Source organism: Schistocerca piceifrons, chromosome 1 (assembly GCF_021461385.2).
Source record: "Schistocerca piceifrons isolate TAMUIC-IGC-003096 chromosome 1, iqSchPice1.1, whole genome shotgun sequence".
Classification (NCBI taxonomy): domain Eukaryota; kingdom Metazoa; phylum Arthropoda; class Insecta; order Orthoptera; family Acrididae; genus Schistocerca; species Schistocerca piceifrons.
In genome coordinates this window covers 139772499-139800095 of record NC_060138.1, presented here as the reverse complement: position 1 = coordinate 139800095, position 27597 = coordinate 139772499, and the positions used below count along the sequence as shown (strand labels likewise).

General features: G+C 46.6%; 1 protein-coding gene across 1 annotated transcript in view; it reads right to left on the bottom strand.

Moving 5' to 3' along the window:
- The window catches only part of LOC124790458 (SH2 domain-containing protein 5-like), a 387811-nt gene that overhangs the window by 61394 nt on the left and 298820 nt on the right, over positions 1 to 27597 (bottom strand). The window contains exon 3 of the mRNA XM_047257790.1: positions 1144 to 1290. Within this exon, the coding sequence (XP_047113746.1) occupies positions 1144 to 1290 (147 nt within the window). The remainder of the gene's footprint in view (positions 1 to 1143; positions 1291 to 27597) is intronic.

The following is a 27597-nucleotide window of genomic DNA, read 5'->3' as shown; positions in this document are numbered from 1 at the left end:
AATCCTGCCTCGGGCATGGATGCGTGTGATGTCCTTAGGTTAGTTAGGTTTAAGTAGTTCTAAGTTATAGGGGACTGATGACCTCAGATGTTAAGCCCCATAGGGCTCAGAGCCATTTTTGAACCACTACAGAGCCGCACCAGCTTGAACAACCGTCGGTTGACATGTTAGGTCCATGGATTCATGAGCTTGTCTCCACACCCGTACACGTCCAACCGCACGATACAATTTGAAACCAGGCAACATGTTTCCAGTCATCAACAGTCCAATGTCGGTGTTGACTGGCCCAGGCGAGCCGTAAAGCTTTATATCATGCAGCTTGTTGTTGGTTGTTTTTGGGGAAGGAGACCAGACAGCGTGGTCATTGGTCTCATCGGATTAGGGAAGGATGGGGAAGGAAGTCGGCCGTGCCCTTTCAGAGGAACCATCCCGGCATTTGCCTGAAGTGATTTAGGGAAATCACGGAAAACCTAAATCAGGATGGCCGGACGCGGGATTGAACCGTCGTCCTCCCGAATGCGAGTCCAGCGTCTAACCACTGCGCCACCTCACTCGGTATATCGTGCAGCCATCAAGGTTACACCAGTAGGTATTTTGCGACGAAACCCCATGTCGGTGATATTTCGTTGGATGGTTCACACGCTCACTCTTGTTGATAGCCCAGCACTAAAATCTCCAGCAATTTTCGGAAAGAACTTCTGTCACTTTGAAAGATTCGCTTCAGTCGTCGTCGTTCTCGTTCTTGCAGGATCTTTTTCCGGCCGCAGCGATGTCGGAGGTTTGACATTTTACCGGATTCACGGTACACCCGCGAAATGGTCGTAGGAGGGAAGTCCCCATTTCATCGCTTGTTGCTTTGTCCCATTGCGCCGACTATAACACCACATTCAAACTCACTTAAATCTTGATAACCTGCCATTGTAGCAGCAGTAACCGATCTAACAACTGCGCGAGGCACTTGTTGTCTTATAGAGGCGTTGCTGACCGCAGCGCCGTATTCTCTCTGTTTACATATCTCTGTATTTGGATACGCATTCCTATACCAGTTTCTTTGGCACTTCAGTGTAGTTTCTGACGGTGGGATAAAATCTGAGTACCTGTTAATCCGGAGGTTTCAGTTACAAGAAACGTAATGAGTAGTACCTGCTGCGGCGACTTGGCGAGGAAGGAGTGGCAGCACTGCAGACTGCAGTGACCGCGCGGCTCCCTGGCCAGGAAGCTGAACTGCGAGTGCGAAGGGTCGCACGTGGCGTACGACACGCGCCGCAGCGCGTGTGCCATCAGCACCGTCTGAAACAAAAGCACCACACGTGTACCAGCTCCCCCTTACATACATCTGTGTCTACTTTGTTTTTAGTACCTCACCAGTATGAGGAAATTATCAGTCAATTTACCAAAATAACGCCCTTTTACATCTACATCTACATTTATACTCCGCAAGCCACCCAACGGTGTGTGGCGGAGGGCACTTTACGTTCCACTGTCATTACCTCCCTTTTCTGTTCCAGTCGCGTATGGTTCGCGGGAAGAACGACTGCCGGAAAGAATCCGTGCGCGCTCGAATCTCTCTATACATTCGTGATCTCCTCGGGAGGTGTAAGTAGGGGGAAGCAATATATTCTATACCTCATCCAGAAACGCACCCTCTAGAAACCTGGACAGCAAGCTACACCGCGATGCAGAGCGCCTCTCTTGCAGTCTGCCACTTTAATTTGCTAAACATCTCCGTAACGCTATCACGCTTACCAAATAACCCTGTGACGAAACGCGCCGCTCATCTTTGGATCTTCTCTATCTCCTCCGTCAATCTGATCTGGTACGGATTCCACACTGATGAGCAATACTCAAGTATAGGTCGAACGAGTGTTTTGTAAGCCACCACCTTTGTTGATGGACTACATTTTCTAAAGACTCTCCCAATGAATCTCAACCTGGCACCCGCCTTACCAACAATTAATTTTATATGATCATTCCACTTCAAATGGTTCCGCACGCATACTCCCAGATATTTTACAGAAGTAACTGCTACCAGTGTTTGTTCCGCTATCATATAATCATACAGTAAAGGATCCTTCTTTCTATATATTCGCAATACATTACATTTGCCTATGTTAAGGGTCAGATGCTACTCCCTGCACGTAGTGCCTATCCGCTGCAGATCTTCCTGCATTTCACTACAATTTTCTAATGCTGCAACTTCTCTGTATACCACACCATCATCCGCGAAAAGCCGCATCGAACTTCCGACGCTATCTACTAGGTCATTTATATATATTGTGAATATGTACCCATTATGTAGTATTTGATAATCCTCCAAAATATCATGGCGTTTCTATTACTCTCCACTGATTTTAATCGCTCTATCGTTCTCAACTTTTCGCATCTCAGAAGACTGCAGTCATATGTAGTTTGCTACATGAAAGATTACAGAACTTCTCAGGCTGTTGATTATTAATGCAACATATATGACCGGTTTTATAACATATATTTTATCACCAGAAGTATAGGGGAAACCAAAAGCATCTATATCTATTCAATGTAGTGTGTAGGACTTGGGTGGAGAGGGTTTCAGGCTGGAAGTTGTTCAGTTGTAGGACAAAATTTAACAACAAATATTTAACGATTAAATATACATGACCACAGAACCATAACAATTAAACAGAACTTAATCTGCAGCTCAGTAGAGTTCTAGAAAGCACAGCTCAGCCGACAATAACAATTAAAATGCCTTCAACACAATGAAACAGAATTCAAAGAAACTGAATTAAAATAACTTTCTCCAAGCACACTGAATGGGGAAAAAATAGTAATAATTATAATATATGGTCCTTGGCCACAGACAATACATATAGTTTCTGCAACTAAACATACAAAGCTACGGCTACTCTCAGAGTTAATTTTGATCGCCAACTAGCCACTATGACAAATTATTGACAGCTACCTGCAGGTTTGCCTTCACAGATTTCTCAATATACTCTTCAGTACAATAAAACGTATAAATGAGTCAATTTCACACAGAAAAATAACAACGTACCTTTCGTTAGATAAATGGCACAAAACAACTCAGTCTTGCTCACTGGCCCTTATCAGTTCTGCTGTCAAGACTAAACATGTGTAATTAAGATTATACATTACGCAGCCATCCCTTTGGAAATGGTGACATCATTCCATCCCAGAGCGTTTTTCGGGTCCCGAGCGTCATTCTCCTTCCGGTCAACGGGCGAGCCAGCTACCGTTCCCCTATTGTCTGTTGATGCCTGTTCGACGAGACTACCTTCACTAGAGACCATGGGTGGGGTATGCCATCAGGTAGGGCATTCAGCAGCTATATGTGGCAATCAGCATGCCGTGGATCGGTCATGAAAAACCCCTATGTTTTCACTGGACTTTGGCATTATCTCTGTCGCCCAGCAATTGTTGCCACATCGTATTTTGCTGACGCTGGTATTGGATGGGCGATCGCTTGAATTTCAAGTAGACACGGGAGCGACGGTCAGTCCCTTAACTCAGATACGTACAGCCAATTGGGATGAACGGCACTGCAACGGACACCGTTATGTGTTACAGTGAAAAGTTTATTGATTTGGGAGGACACTTCTATGTCTCCACACGTTATAAGAATGCGGAATGGCAACTTACATTGTTAGCTGTTAATTCCTCATTGGTGCAAAATATTTTTGGCCACGGCACTTTTTCTGTTTTTGGCTTCCATGCAGTTGACAAAAGCCATTTATTGCACCAGTCGGTTCCTTTCCACGACATAGATTCCTTACTAGGTCATACAACCTGCTATTTGACAATACCTTTCGTCAAGCAGAAAATTTAGAGGCACACATTTCTCTTAAGCTAACAGCTGCATCTAAGTTCTGTCGCCCCTTGGTCCATTCGTTTCTCCACACGTGACAATGGAATGGCCGATTTGCATTACTGGCTGGATCAGGGCATTGTTTCTTAGAGTCATTGTCCAACCCTTTTATGGAGAGTCAGAAGCCTAATGGCGTTATCCACCTTCCAAGTGATTTTAACCTGACAGCGAATGCGCTTTGCGTCATTGACTTGTATCCAACTCTGCATCTGGAGTAGTTGTTGACAAAATTGTTGGAAACGGGGGGGGGGGGGGGGGGAGGGTGTCAGTTCTCAGGTACAGCATTTTGTGACGTATATCTGCAGCTGCCACTGGATAGAGTTTCTCGATCCTTTTTCGTACTCAACACCACCTTTGGGCATTAACAGTTATATCGCTTGTATTTTGGAATCTTGTCGGCACCAGTATATTTGGAGCAGTTGATTAACGACGTTTCTTGTTGCACAAACTACCTTGTTGACATCTGGGTTATCGCCTCTACATGACACAGGCATTTATAAAACCTACGGATGGTTTTTCTGAAACGTTCGTTAAGTTCCTACGGGATCAAACTTCTGATGTCATCGGTCCGACGGGAGGACCCGCGCAAACCATGGCAAAGCGCCTGATAGGCGCGGCTACCCCGCGCGGCAGCTGGTTTTTCCAAGCCTGCTGGAGAATTGCCTTAGTTGCAAACGTGCAATTTTCTCCTCAGCAAAGGTGCATTTTTTTGCAACATGTGTTTAGTAGAGATGGCCTAGTCCTTGAAGACGTCCACATCAAACCATCATCAACCTGACAACGCTCAGAACCTTAAAGATCTCTCTCTGTTGGTCCATCATGGCCAGGGGACGTCGACTAGTTAAGTAATTGTTGTTGAATTTTATTAACAGCCGTGTACTTTAGGATATTCGTTTATTTTATTCTCAAGGCTACCAGTGGCAGGCGTGCTCAGTTGCTGTCACTTCTTCGAATGAGCCAATTGTATAACGATTGAATTCAAGATATCCAGTGACTTATGGCGCTACACGACAAGTTCGTTTATTTCGATAAAAGCGTATGGGACCTGAAGATGGCATGATAAAATGCTGAAACTGGTAGCCTTGAGAATAAAATAAAATAATATCCTAAAGTACACGGCTATTGGGGAATTTCATTGACACTGAAAAATTTCTGGACTTTATGGGAAAGATTTCGTTTTATGGCAACCCGGGCAGCGCACATCAGCCTTTTTAACCAGCATCAAGAAAGTGGCGTTAAGTTTGTCTGGTCTGTGGCTCGTCAGTAGGCTTTTCAGTCCCTCAGGCTATGATCTGCTCCCTGTTTGGTTTCTCTTACATCGGGTAAACTTTTAACCGTGGGTTGTGTGTCCGAGTATGGCATTCGCGCTGATCTCTCTCATCGGAAACCAGATGACGCTGAACAGCCCATCTCTTACGCACCAAAGACGCTTTCCTCAGCGCAGCTTAGCCAGTCACAGGTGGGAGAGATGCACTGGCTATTGTTTACGAAATTTTAGTGTCAGCAATTTTCAAGTATGGAGAAGGTTCCTCAGCATTACCAACTACAACCACTGGTGTTTTTTTTATTTGATGCTCATACCAAGCCCACCTATTGCAAAGATGGGCTCTCTGTCACAGTATTTATTGCAATGACGTTACTGCTCCGCCGCCCACCATGCAAATGTAGATGCGCCATTGCGGCTGCCAGTGAGATCCAATCGGGAGTTCGATCAGAATGAGGCTCTTGTGTTCTCGTTACATGATACCTTGCAGGAGCCTTGCAGCTTTTTCTGTTGACAGAGTGAGAGGACGCCACTGGTACACCCAGCCGATCCACTTTCCTGGCAAATCGTTTGGGTTGTCCACGTGGGTCGGCCAGAGCGCCTCTCTTCCAGATCCAGCGTGACACATGCCCTTTTCCCTTCTGATATTTATTCAACATTGTCGACATAGTCCTCTTGCTTTCCGGGGAGGAGAAAGGCTGCCAGCTGGTAATCCTCGAACCGCTGCACTGCATGCATCGCACTAGTGTAATAGTTGAATGAAGGCATTGGTGTAACGTCACACCTAGTAGCTGGTGATTGATCGTGACATCGAACATCTGGTGTGGGTTTGAAGGGAGTATGTGCAAAACCAGCCTGTGCTGCTGCACAAGCTTTCCTCTTGGTCGGTCCCAGAGCACCCTTGCGACATGGTGCACGTCGAATTCACTAGTCCATTTCTTGTCAGCATTTGCATATTGGTAGTCGATGCCTTGTCAGACTTCCCACACGTAGCCAAGCTGCCCTCCACGTCGCCAACTGCCGCTCTTCGCACAATGTCAGTCATATGTGACATCCTGGAATGCACCAGGACCATCGTGACCAAAAATATCCAGCAATTTGTTTCACAGGACTTTTGCTTTCACAGTGGTATACAGCATCTGACTACTACACTCACTGAGCACGACATTACGTCACAAAGATAATTGTTGCTTTTGGTGTCTTGGGATGGAAGAGGCAGGAACTTTATGGTAATAGGTTTCTGTGGAGGAGAGAGTGAGGATCTAATGCTGTCTATTGCTTGTTGCATTTCCACGGGAGAAATTGCTTCTCCCTTCATGCATCCTATGAAGTCCGTCGAGTTTTCACATAAGAGTCGGAGAAGTCATCGAAATAACAAAACACCCTAAGAACATGAATAGAGAGACTGTACTCCGGCTTGCTCCATTCTGGCTATCGGCCCTGAGGTTCCAAGACGCCACACCAACACGTGTCGCAAGCGTTGCTGGTGAGTAACTGCCGCCGCTCAGGCTGAGTCGAACAGGAGGAAAACAGAAACCCATACGTCATTCGCCAATGACCGCTAAACATCACAAGCAGTGCAAGAAGCAATAGATGGCAGCAAATCCCCACCCCCTTCACAGTAGTAACTTATTACAATAAGGGTCCCCCTCCTTTCAGTCCAAGGGACGAATCACATCAACGAGCTTTTAAAATTGTGACTGAATGTCAGGCTCAGTGAGCAGTAATAAAAAAAAATATAATTTACTCTGCACAGGTAAAGGGCATCAGCAGACCCATAAGAAGGCCACTGTAACCGTGGCCGAAATCTTGGCTTCTGGAGCATAGCTTTTTAGATTGTCATGCGGTGCCATACTCAGAAAAGTTTTATGTCAATGAATGAAGACGTCAGTTTCTCCCTCCTTCTGCAACGATGTGTTGTTGAGTTTTCTGGCTCTGTACTGGGCGACGCAAGTTACCGGGTGCAGTCCAGGGGAACGTCTGCGTATGCGCCAGCTGCGGGGTCTCCTGCATTTGTGACACACAGACAGACACTGGACCACCTTCACACCGGTCTCCCTCCGCCTCCTCCCTTCGGGACTGCCGTTTGGGCCAGGTCTCTCAGTCAACAGCATGGATGGCTTCCAGGTGTCGTCGTGGGCCACAGATGTTGGCAGTTGCTTGTGGTGTCTGTCAGTAGCAGTTCACCTGTCATACAAATCAGTTGTGTCTCTGCACTGTTACATCATCACCACCACGGGTTTCCAGTGAGCTGGGCGGCAGGGTTGGTCGCGCTGCTGTTCCAGTGGTGGACTTCCGTTTGCAGCTGTGTACTTCTCTGTTGCTGTCCCCTTCGTGCCGCTTGCAGTCCTCCCTTCGCCAGTGGCCACAGGTCCCATCGACGCTCTCCCGCGCCTACCAATGTGGAGTCCATGGATTTTGATTTGCTCTCCCCTCCTGCTCCTCCTCTGCCTCCAGTCACCCCCCCCCCCCCCCTCCCTGGTAGCAGACGGTTTTGTTTGTTAGTCAGTCTGCTGTCTGGGTCTGCAAAGATCCATGCAGTTCTGCGCCAGAGATCGCGATTCAAATCTGACCATTTTTGGCTCTAGGTGGCTTTTTCGGTGGACGGGGATTTAGTATCCCCAAAAGCAGGGTAGGCATCGCAATGGAGGCAGATGGGCTGGCGCGGCTAACGCAGCAAACTAATGTTGGCAAGTATCGTGGGAGGGAGAGACGACGTATGGGCAAACCAGCTGCGGAAGTCCTACAGGTTACCGTAAGGCAGGCAGGAATGTTCTAACGCGGAGTTCAGCACGGACCTCACCTTGTATCTCGTGCCGTATCTGTATGCTCAATCGTCAGCCAACCGTGCCTACCCTGTGATGTGTTCAACCGTGTGCATTTCTCTACAGGGTTTCGAACTTTGTGCTTCCTGGTAGACTGACTGGCATGGCGAAATTTCACTTCGTCCTGCTGCGTTCTGTTCCCTGGCATGTTGGCCCACGCAGATCCTCGTAGCGACAGTGTTGTTAAGCGGCGTTGTCACGCCTGTGCAGATACTAAAATTACAAATCTTGAAAGTGAAATTCCAAAACACAACAGGAATTTCTGCAGTTGCACAGTAATGACATTTCAAATAGCAGCAAAAATGTCGTGTGAAGTTCATCTATAAGGGTCGTTCAAAAAGAAACGAGCCGGAGGCAAAAGTACAGACTCCAGTACCCGTATGTTAGAAGTATTGACCCTGGCTGTCAAGACACTTGTCCCACTGTGGCACAAGGCGCTGAATGGCTGTCTCATAAAATTTCCGGGCTGCGATGTTTGGCGGCTAAGACTTTTTCGTTAACTAAAGCAAACTTAACTCTAAATATATAAAAATTAAGAGGTTTGTAAGTTGTTAAACGACAGACGTATTAATTACTACATGTCCGAGGAAGGGGCCATTCCGATGCTGCTACCTGTGCCTAAGGCAGTCGATAGCAGGTATTCCGCTCGGAGTTCCGCTGTGCCCATATATAAACACGGAATGAAGCGGTGAGACGATAGAGTTCGTGCCGAAATATCAGTCTGTCCGCCTCGTTCAAACGCCTGCGTGCTCTGTTCCTCCGATGACGCCACCGCCAGGTAGCTACCAAAAGCGTTTTCAACAGCAGTAGGAAGTGAATTCACGAGGATTGTATACCATTCTGGATCGCTTATATTTCACGGAGACAACTGCTTGTGTGCCGCCCGTAATGTTGACAAACCGGTGACAAGTGGTGAGATTATTTTCCACTTTTAAGGCGCGCAATTAACTGTTAACGGTTAGAGGCCAGGGCGATAGACCATTTTACCTGGAACTTTCAATAGAGGTGGGCTCTGAACTGTCAATAGTGCTGTTTTCGATAGGGACATTATTATTATTATAAGAAATTTTATTATATTTTGTGCGTGTGAATATTTACTGAATATTATCAATGAGTTAAAACTAAAACTCTCATTTATAGTCATTGTTCCTGATCCCAGAGAGTAAATAGCATGTAGCAACTTTTGTTTCAGTGGGCACAATGAGTAAAATGGACTTGCAGACCGGTAATTATGGTCAGTATGTTCTCCAACGCTTTCAGACTGACCGGAGAAACAGTTTTCAGACTCTTGTAAATGGCGAAGGTAGGGGCAAAACAAGTACAGACAATTGAAGTGTCTTGGCATAAAGACGTAACAAAAGAAAATACCAGTAAGGTGTTCTACCCTCTACTCGTCTTCAACTGAACTTCCTACTGCAATATTCCTTATCACAGAGTTCGTATCCTTAGAGAACTTCAAATGCGTCTCATCATTCGTCAGTACCTCAGCGTCCCTCTTAGTTCCACAATGGTTGTTTCGGACGATTCTGTTAAATTTCATTTAACTCTTCAACAGGGGTAGGTGCCCTCAGCTCCAGGCATCCCAAAACTTAGTGGAAGTATAATAAAGACTCTTCGAAGATAGCAAATAATGTTCGATAACGTGGTGTGTTTTCGAGAGCTGCATGGGCTGTTCGTAAATAGGTTCAGAAGACGAGGTGGGTTTTAGGTCCCTGATGGATGGTAGTTCACACTATGGGTCACTGGATGGAGGGATGTTTGGTCTCCGTCACATTCTCGGGAAAACTACGCAACAGATCGCTGTAATAATCCTTAGTCCTAGTCGGGCGCTCTTTGGGAGACTGGTATTTGTTCAACTGTAGTCGACGAAAATCGTCGAAATGTGAGACAAATGATGTGGCAGACAGACACCGGTGTTGAGGTGGAAGCAGGCAGGAGGATCTCAAGCAAGCTGGTCCAATGTCGTCGTGTGGTACTCATATATAAGGCCGCAACTCGCATATGGACATTGACGACCAAGAGGTCACCATGCCGTGAGGACAGGGTAAGTGTCTCAAAACGGACTTCAAACATAGAACCAGCCTTTAGATAACAGCCAAAAGCCGGCTGAAGGTTGCACCCTCAACGTAGGGAGAACTTATGGGATTTGGAACAATTTTGATGTCACATAAAGATGAAGAAACTCAACGCGTTGAAGTGTGTCCTGGCGGCGCAGTAGGTTCTGGCATACGTCGTTGCGGATTACGTGTACAGGCGACGGAAATTCGTTGTCGCCGTGCTTGAGACCGTACCGGTACCCTGGTACCGGAACGCCCGCAGAAGCAGCAGGGGTGCCACCTCACCTTCCTGGAGGTCTCGTCCAGTGTACATCGCAGAAGATTTGACGAAATTCATGGCACTGACAGCGGCAGCCGCATAACGTGTGATTAATTCGAGCACTGCTCGAATCTCAGGGCCGGAACAATTGAGGAGGAGGAGGTCATCAGCTTATGCCCGACAGCGAAAAGTGTGTTGGCGAAGGGAGAGGCCAGAGAGCTTGGTTGTCAAGCCCCCAAAGAGGGGCTCATTGGCTATGGTATACAGGAGGGTAGAGAGGGGACACTCTTGCCGTACGGAACGGCAGATGGGTACTGGCCCTGCTCAACGTCCACTGACTTGGACACGTGAACTGGCGCTTTTGTAAATACGCTGGAGAACGTCGATGAACGGAGCGGGGATGAATATCCGGGGAGCCACCGAAACAGGAAACGATGACGCTATCGAACCCGCTATAGAAATCTGTAGCGATGACAGCTGCACGGAGTCTGCAGTCCGCCGCCATCGTAATTAAGTCGCGTCGTTCCCCTGTGGCAGTCTGTATGTTGACCTGTCTCCCACGCGTCAATTGTTCTGGGGATAGGACATGAAGGAGACGCATTGTCAGTAAGCGGCGAAAATATTGTAATCGGCATTGAGTAGGGTAATCGGTCTATAACTCGTAACCGTCGAACCACGGGCTGGTTTGTGGACCGGAATGATGATTCCCTCAACAAAAGCGCATGGCACTGCTTGGTCAGATGTCACCAGTTCTGGATGCATAGTCATTCACCGCGGTGCCATGAGATCCCGGAAGACGCGGTAAAACTCAACTGGTAAGTCGTCAGTACCAGGCGATCGGTTAACTGCGCCCTTGTCGATTGCGTTGTCGATTTCGTCTCGTGTGACCGCCACTCTCAAACAATTCACCTCCCTGTGGGGGAGGGTGCGCATGACCTAATGCAAAATGGAGTCGCCTACTTCAGTATCAGCATCTTCTTCCCTTTAAGTGCGATGGTAGTGTTCAACGAATGCGTGAACGCTGTCATTCTGCTTGGTCAGCTGCGGGCCGTGAGTCGTGGTCAGAGTGTTTATGATTCGCCTACGACACCGTCGTTCGTCGGACACTGTATGATGTATGGACGGAATTTCCAAACGCGTATTATCGTGGCGCCGCGTCTGTATCGCCACCCTTTTCAGTTTCCTGCGTGTCAGCGCAATTATCCTCACCTTAATTCTTTGCTGTTCAACCTGGTGGTCTGGAGTTGGCGGCTGAGTGTCCAGAGAACAGCGTAGCGGAAGTCAACAGCGTTGCGATGCCAGTCCACAAAGTCTGTCCGGTACCTCATCAGTGTCCTCCATATCGCTAGTTTGGCGATGTCAAGCGGTAGCGGGGAAGACATCGTTCGCAGGCTATCCGTGTCTCAGTTACTTGTTGGCGCCAAGTCAGGTCATGCATAAGAGAAGTATTTAGTTTCCATGTCATGCGGATTCGCCATACAGATTGCGTCGGAAAGAGGACCGTCCACATGCAAGTGAAACCGTCAGGAAAGGCCAGTGGTTAGCTTTCGGCGCCCCGTATCGCAGATCTAAGAGTCTGTGGGGCATGTATCTTGTCTAGACGGCTTGCGGAATGACTGGTAAGGAAGGTACGGCCAGAACGGTCACCATGTTTGAATTCCCATTATACGTAGCTCATGGCATGTAGTATAGTGTGGATCCCGATCTTTCGGGTGCAGAGTGCAGTTAAATCACCCCATAGTAGGCAGTGGTCGTATCGCTCTAAAAACAGGGGGGGGGGGGGGGGGGCATTTTCTCGGAATAAAACTGGACCCGTTTTGTCGTTGGTCGATGCCTGAAGGAGCGTAGACATTAATGATGTGTCCAGAATGATATTTTCACTCTGCAGCGGAGTGTGCGCTGATATGAAACTTCCTGGCAGATTAAAACTGTGTGCCGGACCGAGACTCGAACTCGGGAACTTTGCCTTTCGCGGGCATGTGCTCTACCAACTGAGATACCCAAGCACGACTCACGCCCCGTCCTCACAGCTTTACTTCTGCCAGTATCTCGTCTCCTACCTTCCAAACTTTACAGAAGCTCCTTTCTTTCAGGAGCGCTAGTTCTGCAGGGTCCGCAGGAGAGCTTCTGTAAAGTTTGGAAGGTAGGAGACGAGGTACTGGCAGAAGTAAAGCTGTGAGGAAGGGGCGTGAGTCGTGCTTGGGTAGCTCATTTGGTAGAGCCCTTCCCCGCGAAAGGCAAAGTTCCCGAGTTCCAGTCTCGGTCCAGCACACAGTTTTAACCTGCCAGGAAGTTTCATTAATGATGTGTATCCGCATTGCAGTGAGTGCCATGCCCCGAGTTGATGGAAGAGAGGCATAAGGTGGATTTTCACCTTGAAACGGATGCTGTTTGTGTTGATGGTTGCTTTTCAGTTGGCCTGATGCCGGACTGCTCGAGGCTGGTCCACTTTGTCGTCAGCGCAAAGGCTTTGGCGTCGTAGTGGAACGTTATCCCGCCCGCCCGCAGGGGATTCTAGGGAGTGTATGATCAGTAGATCGGCCATGACGATGCAGGGTCTCAACGAGTCCTGCGCCTCGACGTCCTCCCCGTGCCATGCCGTGGAGGCGGGCACCAGTGTATCGTCCATTTTGTCTGCAGAAGAAGATGTAGTGATTCGTGGTGTAATTTCGGTTGTGCTATGTCCATTGAATAGTTCAGCGTCCGCATGGGGCGTCGAGGCGACGGGCGCACACTGGTGTTTGTCTCTACGATCATAACGTCTTCGTCAGCAGTAACGGATTCGGGGGCGTCGTACGGATCGACGGTTGCGTCCGGCCGAGACGGCGGACCGAACGAGGTGCTCTCCGTGAGGTATGGTCGTTCTCGTTTGTGGCTTCCGGTCGGCGTTGCGAACCGGTAGGAGAAGCAAGAGCAGCGGCGTAGCTCACCAGTAGCACCATAGGTTGCGACGAGGGGTCCTTCGGCATCTGGAAGCTGCGTAATACGCGGTTGTAGCCATTCGGATCTAAGGTGACCTTCTTTGCTGCACACTGAATAGGTACGAGCCTGGCCGTGGTAAATAATTAATGCGCGGCATCCGCCGATCTGTAAGTAGGACGGGACATGGCTTCGGAGTTCAATGGTGACCTGTCGGACGCCGTTTAGAACAGGACATATCCGAAACTGTGTCCACTTCTCCGCAGTGTGGCCGTGGACTGTGCCGTATGGTCGGAATGCCGTGACGACTTCCTCTGCAGGAAGTTCGAATGGCAACTAGAAAATGCGTATCGTACGCATACCTAAGTCCGCGTGGTCGCCCCCACATTGCCATTAGCATGACATAAGCGGAGCGCCTGTTTGGTCTCATGTAGTATGCGTTCACACGCCGCGTCGTTACTGATTTTAACGTAGGCCGTGCTGCTCACGATCGACAAATGTATTCCGATGATATCGGTCGCCGGGGTCTCCATTTCCTCTCACAGTAAACGCTCCACCTAGAATGCTTTGGGTCGGGCATAATCGTTGCAGAAAGTAAATCGGAGTGTAGATTTACGGTAACGGTTAGCCATGTATCGTAGACAATAAGGCGGCTCTTAAAGAATGGCCGTCAGAATGTAAGTAAGGCGAGTTTGCGTTCCACGCAAGGAAAACATTGACGCGTCCGCTCTGTTGCCCTGCCGAAGGCATACTGGCCCCTAAACTACGCATTTGAGCTGGCCTGATTTTATACCACGTCAATAAATTCCTAGAGTCTCCAATTAAAATTGTCTTTTCTTCCTAGGAGCGTCACCGATGTTTTGCCCCAACATGTTGCTGCAAGTTGTTGTTCCTCCTCCTATTCTGAATCTTTTAAAGCAAACGGAGCATTGCACTTCACTCCTGCCGCCCTTCGTGAAATACTTCCAAACTAGAGATGGTTGCATACTGTGGTATAACTGGCGTCCAGGACTACAGCGAGGAACTACCGTAAGACCGGATGGCGGCATGTCCTGTAACTGCATGTACACGCGTTCCGTCTAGCAAGCCACGGCACACGGCACCAGGTACTCCTTTCTTTCTGTAATACTGTTCCGATTCATATGTTTGTTGCTAATTTGAAACCATAGGCGTATCTATTAAATCACTGCTGATTGCTTCCAAATCTGTATAGTAACCTAATATTTCAAAGCAATTGAAATTTTAGAATTGAACATGACACGTTTTTAAACAAAACTTTGTTCAAAAACCGAAAATTTTAGCACTGCTGCTATGGAAAATTGATAACCGGTTTTTTTATCCGGCTATTAGCGCAAAATTGAAACCCTGTTACAACAGACAATAAACACGGAAGAATACCGGTTATTCAGCTAAAACATCGGTACCGATTTTGAGCGGTCGATGTATCTCAACCCTACTAAGATATTCGTTCTTTCGATAACAACTGTCGAGTGTCGAATCATTCTGGAGCACAAGCCCTGCTACTGCTGTAATGTGGAGGCCGTAGATCTTAGACTACGATTCACATCCACTTTGGTGAGGCCAGGGCAACCATTACACCGACACTTATTCTGATCACAGAATCCGACTTCTTTCTCTCATTCTTCTTATTCTTAACTGTCGTTTCGGCCAGAACGAACATATGAGTTCATTACATTCGTCCACCTACCATTTCTATTCCTGTCCGCCCCTGGCAGCTGAGTGGTCAGCGCGACGGATTGTCATACCTAGCGGTCCCGGTTCGATTCCTAGCTGGGTCGGAGATTTTCTCCGCTACAGACTGGGTGGTGTGTTGTCCTTATCATCATCATTTCATCCCCATGAACATGCAAGTCGCCGAAGTGTCGTCAACTCGATCGATTTGCACCACGTGAAAGGTCTACCCGACGGGAGGTGGTGGTGGTGGTTAGTGTTTAACGTCTCGTCGACAACGAGGTCATTAGAGACGGAGCGCAAGCTCGGGGTAGGGAAGGATTGGGAAGGAAATCGGCCGTGCCCTTTCAAAGGAACCATCCCGGCATTTGCCTGAAACGATTTAGGGAAATCACGGAAAACCTAAATCAGGATGGCCGGAGACAGGATGGAACCGTCGTCCTCCCGAATGCGAGTCCAGTGTCTACCCGACAGGAGGCCCTAGCCACACGGCTTTTCCATTTCTGTTCTGGCTTTCGTAGTGCGTTCTCTTTTTCTCAGTTCCGCTGACGGAGTGGGTGGTGTGTTGTCCTTATCATCATCATTTCATCCCCATGGACACGCAAGTCGCCGAAGTGTCGTCAACTCGAACGATTTGCACCAGGTGAAAGGTCTACCCGACGGGAGGCCCTAGCCACACGGCTTTTCCATTTCTGATCCTGGCTTTCGTAGTGCATTCTCTTTTTCTCAGTTCCGCTGACGGAGTGGGTGGTGTGTTGTGCTTATCATCATCATTTCATCCCCATGAACACGCAAGTCGCCGAAGTGTCGTCAACTCGAACGATTTGCACCAGGTGAAAGGTCTACCCGACGGGAGGCTCTAGCCACAGGGCATATCCATTTCTGTTCCTGGCTTTCGTAGTGCATTCTCTTTTTCTCAGTTCCACTGACAGACTGTGTGGTGTGTTGTCCTTATCATCATCATTTCACCCCCATGAACACGCAAGTCGCCGAAGTGTCGTCAACTCGAACGATTTGCACCACGTGAACGGTCTACCCGACAGGAGGCCCTAGCCACAGGGCATATCCATTTCTGTTCCTGGCTTTCGTAGTGCATTCTCTTTTTCTCAGTTTCGCTGACGGAGTGGGTGGTGTGTTGTCCTTATCATCATCATTTCATCCCCATGGATACGCAAGTCGCCGAAGTGTCGTCAACTCGAACGATTTGCACCAGGTGAAAGGTCTACCCGACGGGAGGCTCTAGCCACAGGGCATATCCATTTCTGTTCCTGGCTTTCGTAGTGCATTCTTTTTTTCTCAGTTCCGTTGTCTCTGCCTCCATCTTGATATCATCCTTTCATCTTTTCCGTGGCCTTCCTCTGCCCCCTTCTTTCCCTTCACGGATCGCAAGAATGCTACTAAAGAAAATTTCATTCTAATAAGGTGTCCTGCCCATATCAGACTTCTTTTTCGTCCTTCGGCCAAGGTCAGCTTGCGAGTATAGGTCTGCCGGTTCCTTTTTTTTTTTTTAATATCCTCCAGTCCTGTGACTTGTTGTTTCTTTTGGGCCAGATATTTTTCTTTAACATCTTGGTCTCCAAGACTGTAAGCTGTTTCCTTTATCTATTTCCTTAATGTAATAGTTTCAGATCCATATGGAGCTACCAGGACTGTTACGCTCTGGTATAGCAACCCTCGAAATATCTCTCTACTTCACACTACGCCACGTATGCCATAGGTTTATTTTCCGCTGCAATCCTTACCTTAATGCAGATCCTTTCTATTCTGCTCATTACAAAAGTGTGCCACATATTGAAATGTATCTACTCTGTTTTGCACCCGTTGACTCAGGGTAGCGTCTTTGATTCATATTTAAACGGTCTTTGGTTCCGGGTTCGAATACCGCCGTTGCTTAAATTTTGATTAATAATCAGCATTTGCGGTCGAAGACTTCTGGCACAAGATGATGATGATGATGATGATGTCTGTTTTGTGGGGCGTTCAACTGCGCGGTCATCAGCGCCTGTACAAACTCCCAAACTTTTCTGAGTCCAAACTCACCACTTTCATGAATGATGATGAAATGATGAGGGCAACACAAAAACACCCAGTCATCTCGAGGCAGGTGAAAATCCTTGACCCCGCCGAGAATCTAACACGGGACACCGTGCTCGGGAAGCGAGAACGCCACCGCGAGACCACGAGCTGCGGAGTCCGGCACAAGAAGTCACCCTCATTCTGACAATCGCCTTGTTATAGAGAGCGGAGGAGCGAAGAGACGTTCAGGGCACTCTCTTGTACTGGGGTGGGAAACTGTCCCTAAAGGCGGAAGAATCAGCAATGATTAAAGCATGAGGATGCAGAAAGCAATGGAAACCACTGCATTAAAGACACGTAACGTGTGTTCACAAGACATGTGGCCTGTAATTGAAGAAGTGCCAAGATGATCTCTCCATTGGCAGAAGATCCCGGGATAGTCGATATCCGGATCTCTGGGGGGTACTGCCAAGGGGGAGGTTACCATGAGAAAAAGATTGAATAATCAACGAAAGGGGCGTGGAATATCAGAAGCTTGAACGTGGTAGGGAAACTAGAAAATCTTAAGAGGGAAAAGCAAAGGAACAATCTAGATACAGTTGGGGTCAGTGAAGTGAAGTGGAAAGAAGACAAGCATTTCTGGTCACATGAATATAGGGTAATATCAACAGCAGGAGAAAATGGTAGAACAAAAAGTTTCAGCTAGTAATAGCGAATGCTTTGTTCAAGAATCACAAGAGGAGGAGATATACTTGGAAAAGGCCGCGTGATTCGGGAAGACTTCAGTTAGATTACATCATAGTCAGACAGAGATTCCGAAATCAGATACTAAATTGAAAGGTGTACCCAGAATCAGATGTAGACTCAGATCACAAGATAGTAGTGATGAAGAGTAGGCTGAAGTTTAAAACATTAGTCAGGAACAATCAATGTGCTAAGAAGTGGAATACAGAAGTACTAAGGAGTGACGAGATAAACTTGAAGCTCTATAAGGCTATAGATACAGCACTAAGCCATGGCTCAGTAGGTGGTACGGTTGAATAGGAATGGATATCTCAAAGGGCCATCACAGAAGTTGGGAAGGAAAACTTAGGTACAAAGAAGGTAACAAAGAAGAAAGCACGGGTAACGAAAGTGGTGTGTAGACTGTATGACTCTGGCGACATACCATCTGTCTTTCGGAAAAATATTATTGACACAATTCAGGAGATTGAAAGAGCTGCCAATCTTCTTAGCAGCTCATACATCCAAGTTGGTGACGATAATAATATACACAAGAGTGGAAAAGAAAATCGAGGATGTGCTAGATGACGTTCAGTTTGACTTTAGGAACGGTAAAGGCACGAGAGAGAGAGAGGCAATCCTGACACTGCGGTTGATAATGGAAGCAGGACTAAAGAAAAATCAAGACACTTTCATAAGATTTGTCGACCTGGAAAAAGCATTCGACAATGTCAAATGGTGCAAGATGTTCGGAATTCTGAGAAAAATTGCGGTAGACTAAAAGAGAAGCCGGGGAATATACTATATGTAGTATTCCCAATAGGAAATAATAAGAGTGGACGACCAAGAACGAAGTGCTCGGAGTAAAAATGGTTTAAGACAGGTATGTAATCTTTCCCCGCTCCTGTACAATCTGTACATCGAAGAAGCAATGATGGAAACAGAAAGAATGGTTCAGGAGTGGATTTAAAAATCAAGGTGAGAGGATATCAATGATAGGTTCGCTGGTGACATTGCTAACTTGAGTGAAAGTGAAGAAGAATTACATCATCTACTGAATTACATGAGCAGTCTAATGAGTACAGAATATGGATTGAGAGTAATTCGAAGAAAGTTGAAAGTAATGACACGTAGCAGAAATGAGAACAGCGACAAACTTAACATCAGGATTTATGGTCACGAAGCAAATAAAGTTAAGGAATTCTGCAACCTAGGCAGGAAAATGAAGAGTGACGAACGGAGCAAGGAGGACATCAAAAGCATACTGGCAATGGCAAAAAGGGCAATCCTGGCCAAGAAAAGTCAACTAATAACAAACATCGGCCTTCATTTGAGGAAGAAATTTCTGAGAATGTACGTCTGGAGTACAGTATTACATGGTAGTGAAACTGAGACTATGGGGAAACCGAACAGAAGAGAATCGAAGCATTTGAGATGTGGTGCTACAGACGAATCTTGAAAATTAGGTGGACTGATAAGGTTCTGCGCGGGATCTGAAAGGAACATGTGGAAAACACTGATAAGGAGAAGGGGCAGTGTGGTAGGACATCTGTTAAGACAAGAGGGAATGACTTCCATGGTACTAGAGGGAGCTGTAGAGGACAAAAACTGTAGAGGAAGACAGAGATTGGAATACATCCAGCAAATAATTGAGGACGTAGGTTGCAAGTGAAGAGGTTAGCAAGGGAGAAGAATTCGTGGCGGGCCGCATCAAACCAGTCAGAAAACTGATGACGAAAGAAAATAACTCTTTTAAAGTGACTTCATCAACCGTCAATGTGGTACCCTTATTCAATTATCTGTATGTTGTATGAAACACATAAAGTTAACATGCAAATCTCTCCCATTACAGTCCGCAGCTCGTGGTCGCGCTGTAGCGTTCTCGCTTCCCGCGCCCGGGTTCCCGGGTTCGATTCCCGGCGGGGTCAGGGATTTTCTCTGCCTCGTAATGACTGGGTGTTGTGTGATGTCCTTAGGTTTAAGTAGTTCTAAGTTCTAGGGGACTGATGACCATAGATGTTAAGTCCCATAGTGCTCAGAACCATTTCTCCCATTACACCAGTAACGCGCGAAATTCTGAAACTAAAAATGCATTCTGGAACGACTGGACTAGCAGACCGTGATGTCAGAATAACTGTGTGATTATCTGAAATAACTTTTTTTTGAGTCATTTGTCTTCCGACTGGTTTTATGTGACCCGCCATGAATTGATCTCCTGCACCAGCCTCTTCACCACAGCGTAGACTTGCAAGCTAGGTCCTCCACTGAAACTTGGTTACACATTAAAACTGTGTGCCGGACAGAGACTCGAACTCGGGACCTTTGCCTTTCGCTGGCAAGTGCACTACCATCTAAGCTACCCAAGCCCTGTCCTGACAGTTTTACTTCTGCCAGTACCTCTTCTCCTACCTTCCAAACTTTACAGAAGCTCTCCTGCGAACCTTGCAGAACTATCACTCCTTAAAGAAAGGACATTGCGGAGACATGGCTTAGCCACAATCTGGGGGATGTTTCCAGAAAGAGATTTTCACTCTACAGCGGAGTGGTCCCGAGTTCGAGTCTCGGTCCGGCACACAGTTTTAATCTGTCACGAAGTTTCATATCAGCGCACACTCTGCTGCAGAATGAAACTCTCATTCTGGATAGGTCCTCCATTATTTGCTAGATGTATTTCAGCCTCTGTCATCCCCTGTAGCAAGCAGCATTAACTCTCTACAGTTACCGCTTCAAATGTTGCTCACTGCGAAATCTCTCAGTGATTTTAAGTTTGCATTTCTTCTTTATGGAAGTGGCAATTTATATTGCTGCAGGGCAGCCTAGATCTCAGGCATTACCAAACTTCTTCACCTCCACATCCACAACCGCCGAACAGACCGGCAAGAAAGCGACCTAATGAAAACATGATAAAATATTATGTGTGGTCGACGACAAGACGGAGAGAGGGCAAAGTTTACGTTGTAGGTCATACACTGTCCTAACGTCTGTCATAAGAGGGTGTGGAGAAGAGACGCTAGTGTCTCGTCACCTTTCATCGTGCAGTAACTGAGTACACCATTAGATGTAGGTAGAGGCTCCTTTAGTGTGACAGCAGTTGGAAGCGCAAGTCTGGGACGCGGTGCCGCGGCAGCGGCAGAGGCTTATTAGTGTGTGGACCGCGGGATCCGATAAGCTGCAGTTAACGAAGCGGCCGGCGGCCGAGTGTCCTCCAGAGGGCGGAGTTGCCTCTCCAGTGGCCGCACCGCTCACTCCAGCGCCCTCCAGGGACCCGTAATGAAACTCTCGTGCGCGGAATTGGGGCCCGCGTCCAATCCTCCAACAGGTCAGCGGCAGTTCTGGCCCGCTAAGGTGGTCAGCTTCTTTCTCCAACTGCGGCCGGAAAAAGGTTCTCCTGTTCAGCATCACCACCTGTATCTATAAGGCACTGTGTTGAGCTACAAATGGTTTCAAAATGAGACCGTTCGTATTAGTCACTGAAAGAGTTAAAAATCAGTGATAGATGATCGAATATTCGAGCGCAGGCGTACACATGAGGGGTTCAGAAAGTAATTTAAACGTGTCATCCCACCATCGCGCAACAGGAGTAGCATATTATGAGAAGAAAGTACTTGTTCTGGGTCTTCTGCAGACACTGTCCTCCTGTGGTACGGATAGCAGGTGCAACACAGCATGAGAGTCAAGTTGCGCGACTAGTGCAAACGTACTCCACGGTTTAATTACATGGGACAGTAAGATTCCTGTAGGCTAAACATCTAATTCTGCACGCGGTATACCGGTGAAATACTGTGGTATGTGAACCACGAGCAATGTTGCGTCAAGCCATAGTGAAATGGTGCCATCAACGTTGTCGATGCTCATGGACTAACGCACATCGTGCAACATGCATTTTCCATGTTTCCGACAAGCTGAAAGAACATCCGGATTTTCCAACGATGTGGACGTCAACACAGCAGTTCTCGAGTGGCTCTGTAACCAAGGAGAGTGTTTCTCCCGTTGAGTGACTCGTAGAAAGTTCCGATCCTTGTTTATAGAGGCTATCTGTCTGTGTCGAAAAATACTGTCCTGAAGTGTAGTGCAGAATTCAACAAAAAATTATCTTTCCTTTCATAATAATGTGCTATTTCTCAAAGTTCCCTCGCATATACATAATAAAATCAGTTTACTCTGTTTATTTTCACAGAAATAATACCAATTTTTAAAACCCAACCACCAAGAATGATACAGGAAATATATAACCACACCGCAGGAGAATAATCAATGCCAGTAGGGCTAGCCGGGCGCAGTGGTCGAGCGGTTCTAGGCGCTTCAGTCTGGAACCGCGCGACCGCTACTGTCGCAGGTTCGCATCCTGCCTCGGGCATGTATGTGTGTGATGTTCTTAGGTTAGTTAGGTTTAAGTAGTGCAAAGTTCTAGGGGACTGACGACCTCAGATGTTAAGCTCCATAGTGCTCAGAGCCATTTTTGAACATAACGCTAATACATTGTAATACCGCCTCTTGTTTGTTCAGGCAAGTTGTATGTATCTGGACACACTGACTGGTCATTATAGCTACGGGGATGTTGATTGCCTCATTTCATCCGCTGTACGAAATAGCCAAAGGGATTGCGATCGGGTGATCATTCGAGGTGGAATAGGATTGTGTGTCCGTGAAACCAAGATTGTAAGCGTGCAGGTATGTGAAAACGTCTATTGTCGGCCTCGTAAGATGGAAGTGTCCACAGAATACTCGTGAAGATTTAGAAGAAAAGGGAACACCTAGTCACCAAGAATATTCAGATAAGCGTCCTGGTTCATCTTCGTAACGTGAATAAGTCGTTCACATCACGCCACGAAGAACGCCCCAAAAACACCACACAAGCACCTCCCCTACGAACTGCATCCCACACACGTTGCGTCATTCAACTGTCGGTGTACCCAACGTCTTGCATAATTTGCAAAGAAGCAGAATTACCCCTCGATGCACTAAAAAACTCGCCTCGAGTCCGGTATATCAATGTCCATCATCACTGAAGTAAAAAACAGTCCATATATTTCAGTAAAAGCCCTGTTCCACATAAATCTGTTAACCGTTCAAATTACATTTGTTATGACTGTGTCAAAATAGTCACTTTGACATGACTTTTTTCAACAGTGACCTCATGTGCTCGCCTACCCTAAAACAGTAGATTAAAATTAACAGTTCATGTCAATGTTAAAAACATAAAAACCACTCCTACAAGGAAACACAATGCTGCTCTGCAAAAACCGCCAGATTTCACGACAGTAAAAACTGTCCATCGTGTTAACCAATTGATATACCACGCAAAATACGAGTTAAATTGTATGTAAGTCTGCCTCTTCATTAGATATTTTATTGGCTGCTTTATCAGATGTCCAAAACAATAGATACGAAACGGCACTGTAGGTGCAACTGAAGTCGGTATTCAAATGGATATCAATGATACAATTCGCTGATGACATCGCTATCCTGAGTGAAAGTGAAAAAGAATTGCATGATATGCTGAATGGAATGGTCTATTGAGCAGACAATACGGATTAAGAGTAAATCTACGAAAGACGAAAGTAATGAGAAGCAGCAGAAATGGGAATAGCGAGAAACTTAACATCGGGATTGAAGGTCACGATGTAGATGAATTGAAGGAATTCTGCTACCTACGTAGGAAAATAACCAATGACGGACGGAGCAAGCAGGATATCAAAAGCGGACTAGCTCTAGCAAAAAGGGCGTTCCTCGCCAAGAGAAGTCTACAAGCATCAAACATAGGCCTCAATTCGAGGAACAAATTTCTGAGAATTTAAGTTTGGAGCACAGCATCGTATGGTTGTGAAACATGGACTGTGGGAAAAACAAAACAGAAGAGAATCGAAGGATTTGAGATGTGGTGCTACAGACGAATATTGAAAATTGGGTGGACTAATAAGATAAGGATCTAGGAGGTTCTATACACAATCGGAGAGGAAAGGACTATGTGAAAAACACTGAAAACACTTACAAGGAGAAGGGGCATCCGTTACGGCAAGAGGGAATGACCTCCATGGTACTAGAGGGAGCTGTAGAGGGCAAAAACTGTAGACGAAGGTAGAATTTGGAATACATCCAGCAAGTAACTGAGGACGTAGGGTGCAAGTGCTACTATGAGATGAAGAGATTGGCACAGGAAAGGAATTCGTGGCAGGCAACACCAAACCAGTCAAAAGATTGAAGATTCAAAAAGAAAAAGAGAGAGAGAGAGAAAATTTTCATTTACTCATCAATTCCCGGCTTGCCGTTCCTATTCGAAGTTGGGATGCGCATGAACCAACTTCCTTCTCCTCCTTTGATACTGAGTACACTTGTCTCCCAGGGCCTAAGCGTCCGTAGTTTCGAACTCCCAACTGTGAAATATCTGAACTTCGTCCCATCGGAAGAACGAAAGCGTTCAATTAGTTCACTTAGTTAAGTTAGGGTTCAATATCTCCATCTAAATATTTCTTTCCCGTCTGAAGAATTAATGTTTGTGAACTACACTGAATGAGAAAAGTCGCTACATCGAGGAGTTGTGAACGAGTTTGCAGATGTGTCCCTGCATCAGAAAGAAGATATCTATTCAAATTTCGCGCCAGTCGTAGCGACCCTATGAGGATGCCCAACAGGTCTTCTCTAAATGCACGCTGTACCGGTCTTGAGTGTAGTTACCCTTGAGTTTAGACGTGATGAGTTGATCTTAGTCAAGAATGCTTTTAAGGCGACAAAAGTGGCATTATTAACATCTCACTGCCTTCGGTGTCGTGTTAATAGGACTACTAGACGGTGTACGTTCCTTCTGAGATATTACAGAAAGACGTGGCAGGTATCTAGCCACTGTACGTATTTTCTTGCAGCGGAGGTCACATGAAAGTACGGTAGCAAGAAGTCTGGACTGCGGACAACCACGTGGCATTACCGAAAGGGAAGACCGTCGTGTTCGGCATATCGCTCTGGCGCATCGTACTGCATCTACAGCAGCAATTTCAGCAGCAGCTGGCCCTCCGTGGCACAGCGAACTGTTACAAGTGTGTTATTTAAAGGACACCTCTGAGTGAGACGCCCTGTAGCGTCCAAACCACTATCATCTGCGACTTCGGTTGTGCCAAGTGAGAGAACACTGGCGGGCAGGATGGAGGTCTGTTGTGTTTTCTGATGAAATCTGTTTCTGCCTCGGTGACAGTGACAGTCGTTTGTTGGTAGAAGGAAGCCATTTGAAGGCCTCAACCAACCTGTCTGCGTGATAGGCACACTGGACCTACACCTGAAGTTACGGTCGCCTGGGGTGCGATATTGTGTAACAACAGGAACACTCTCGTGGTTATCCCATGCACCCTGACTACAAATCTCTACGTCAGTCTGGTGATTCGACCTGTTATGCTGCCATTCATGAAGAGCGTTCCAGCGGGTATTTTCCAACAGGATAATGCTCCTCCTCATGTCGTTGACTTGGCCTGCTCGATCACAAGATTTGTCCCCAATCGACAGCACATGGGACATCATCGTACGACAGCTCCACAAACAGCATTAAACGTCTATGTACTGATTGACCAAGTGCAAAAGGTATGGAACTCCATACTACAAACTGACATCCGGCACCTGTACAACACATTGTATTCACGTTTGCATGGTTGCATTCAACATTCTGGCTGTTACATCGGTTGTTAATGAACAAGCATTTCACATTTCCAATGCCTTATCTCGCGCTTGGATTAACTTGTGATCTTGCAATATTAAGTGTCAGGAAGTCGTTTCTGAAAGTATTTGTATGGAGTGTAGCCACGTATGGAAGTGAAATATGGACGATAAATAGTTTCGACAAGAAAAGAATAGAAGTTTTCGAAATGTGGTGCTACAGAAGAATGCTGAAGGTTAGATGGGTAGATCACATAACTAATGAGGATGTGTTGAATAGGATTGGGAAAAAGAGAAGTTTGTGGCACAACTTGACTAGAGGAAGGGATCGGTTGGTAGGACATGTTCTGAGGCATCAAGGGATCACCAATTTAGTATTGGAGGGCAGCGTGGAGGATAAAAATCGTAGAGGGAGACCAAGAGATGAATACACCAAGCAGATTCAGAAGGATGTAGGTTGCAGTAGGTACTGTGAGATGAAGAAGCTTGCATAGGATAGAGTAGCATGGAGAGCTGCATCAAACCAGTCTCAGGACTGAGGACCACAACAACAAACAATACAAACGTATTCTCGGAATTTCGTTGCCATACATAAACTATTTTTAGTGCTGCGATTTTTTTTTTTTCTCGATGTATTAAATAAGTACGAATTTTTCGTTTTTGCAGACCTTATCAGATAAGAAGTAGGAAGCATATTAACGTTCTTGTTGACAATGAGAGTGCTTTAATCTTCAATGTTTCCAGCTTATCACGTACCTAAGTAAATGCCTCGGTTAAAACTGAAGCGCGCAGCCCATTCTGACAAGCCGGCCGCGGTGGCCGAGCGGTTCTAGGCGATTCAGTCTGAAACCGCGTGACTGCTACGGTCGCAGGTTGGAATCCTGCCTCGGGCATGGATGTGCTTGATGTCCTTAGGTTAGTTAGGTTTAAGTAGCTCTAAGTTCAAGGGGACTGAAGACCTCAGATGTTAAGTCCCATAGTGCTCAGAGTCATTTGAACCATTTTTGAACCCATTCTGACAAAAGGATTGCATGTGAAAAAATTTAGAATTATGCACATTGGTTTTTTCCTAAAGGTGATTCAGTTTTTGTGGCAACGGCCTTGCCGTAGTGGGTACACCGGTTCCCGTCAGATCACCGAAGTTCCGCGCTGTCGGGCGTGGCTGGAGCTTGGATGGGTGACCATCCGGGCCGCCATGCACTGCTGATATTTTTCGGGGTGCACCCAGCCTCGTGATGCCAGTTGAGGAGCTACTCGACCGAATAGTAGCGGCTCAGGTCTAAGAAAACCATCATAATGGCCGGGAGAGCAGTGTGCTGACCACACGCCCCTCCTATCCGCATCTTCAGCTGTGGATGACACAGCGGTCGGATAGTCCCAATGGGCCACTTGTGGCCTGAAGACGGAGTGCATTTAATTCAGTTTTTGTAGGTAGTGAAATTTCGTTTCTATTTTGTTTGTTCAAGAGTGCATGTAAGAAAATCGTACAAAGATGCACAGTGGGTTGTTCCTAAAGGTTTTCGGAGGCAATGCAGTCGTAAAATTTGGTTTTCTACTTTGTTAGTTTAAGCGTTCTTCTAAGTACTTTTAATTACTGGTACTGGTTCAAATGGTTCAAATGACTCTGAGCACTATGGGACTTAACATCTATGGTCATCAGTCCCCTAGAACTTAGAACTACTTAAACCTAAATAACCTAAGGACATCACACAACACCCAGTCATCACGAGGCAGTCATCACCCCGCCGGGAATCGAACCCGGGAACCCGGGCGTGGGAAGCGAGATTACTCGTACTTTAACATTTAAAATGAACCACCTAGTCCTTTGGAACTAGTTCAGTAAGAAAAACTGTCTCAAAACTACTTCGCCCATTTATACTACACATAGAAATGCTTCGCGGCGGAGGGGTGTCATTAAGGTCCCGGCCAACACCGCCTGACTGCCATCGGGGCAAGGCATTCCCGCCAAATATGTGCGTTAACAGCTTATCACTCTCTTCTTTCGAACCGCTACATAGCGCTCCGGAACGAACGTGAATCCAATCTTCAGCAATGATACTGAACTTACGAGTAATTGCGTTAACGATTAACCTCTCACAGTTCCCAAACGCCTCATATCGCTGCAGGACGGAAGTGGAGCCATACAGTACAACTTGCTGCGAATAGCGCAACTTACAAGATCGCATATCACATTTGTTGGAATAATACAAGCACACCTATTCGAAACACTGAGGGATATATTTCGCCTGCAAGACACAACCTTCTCTAATATACATCAACAGGCTCCGAAAATTTGTCGTCTGAGTTCCGGTTAACCTTGTATATGAATATTGCAGTTG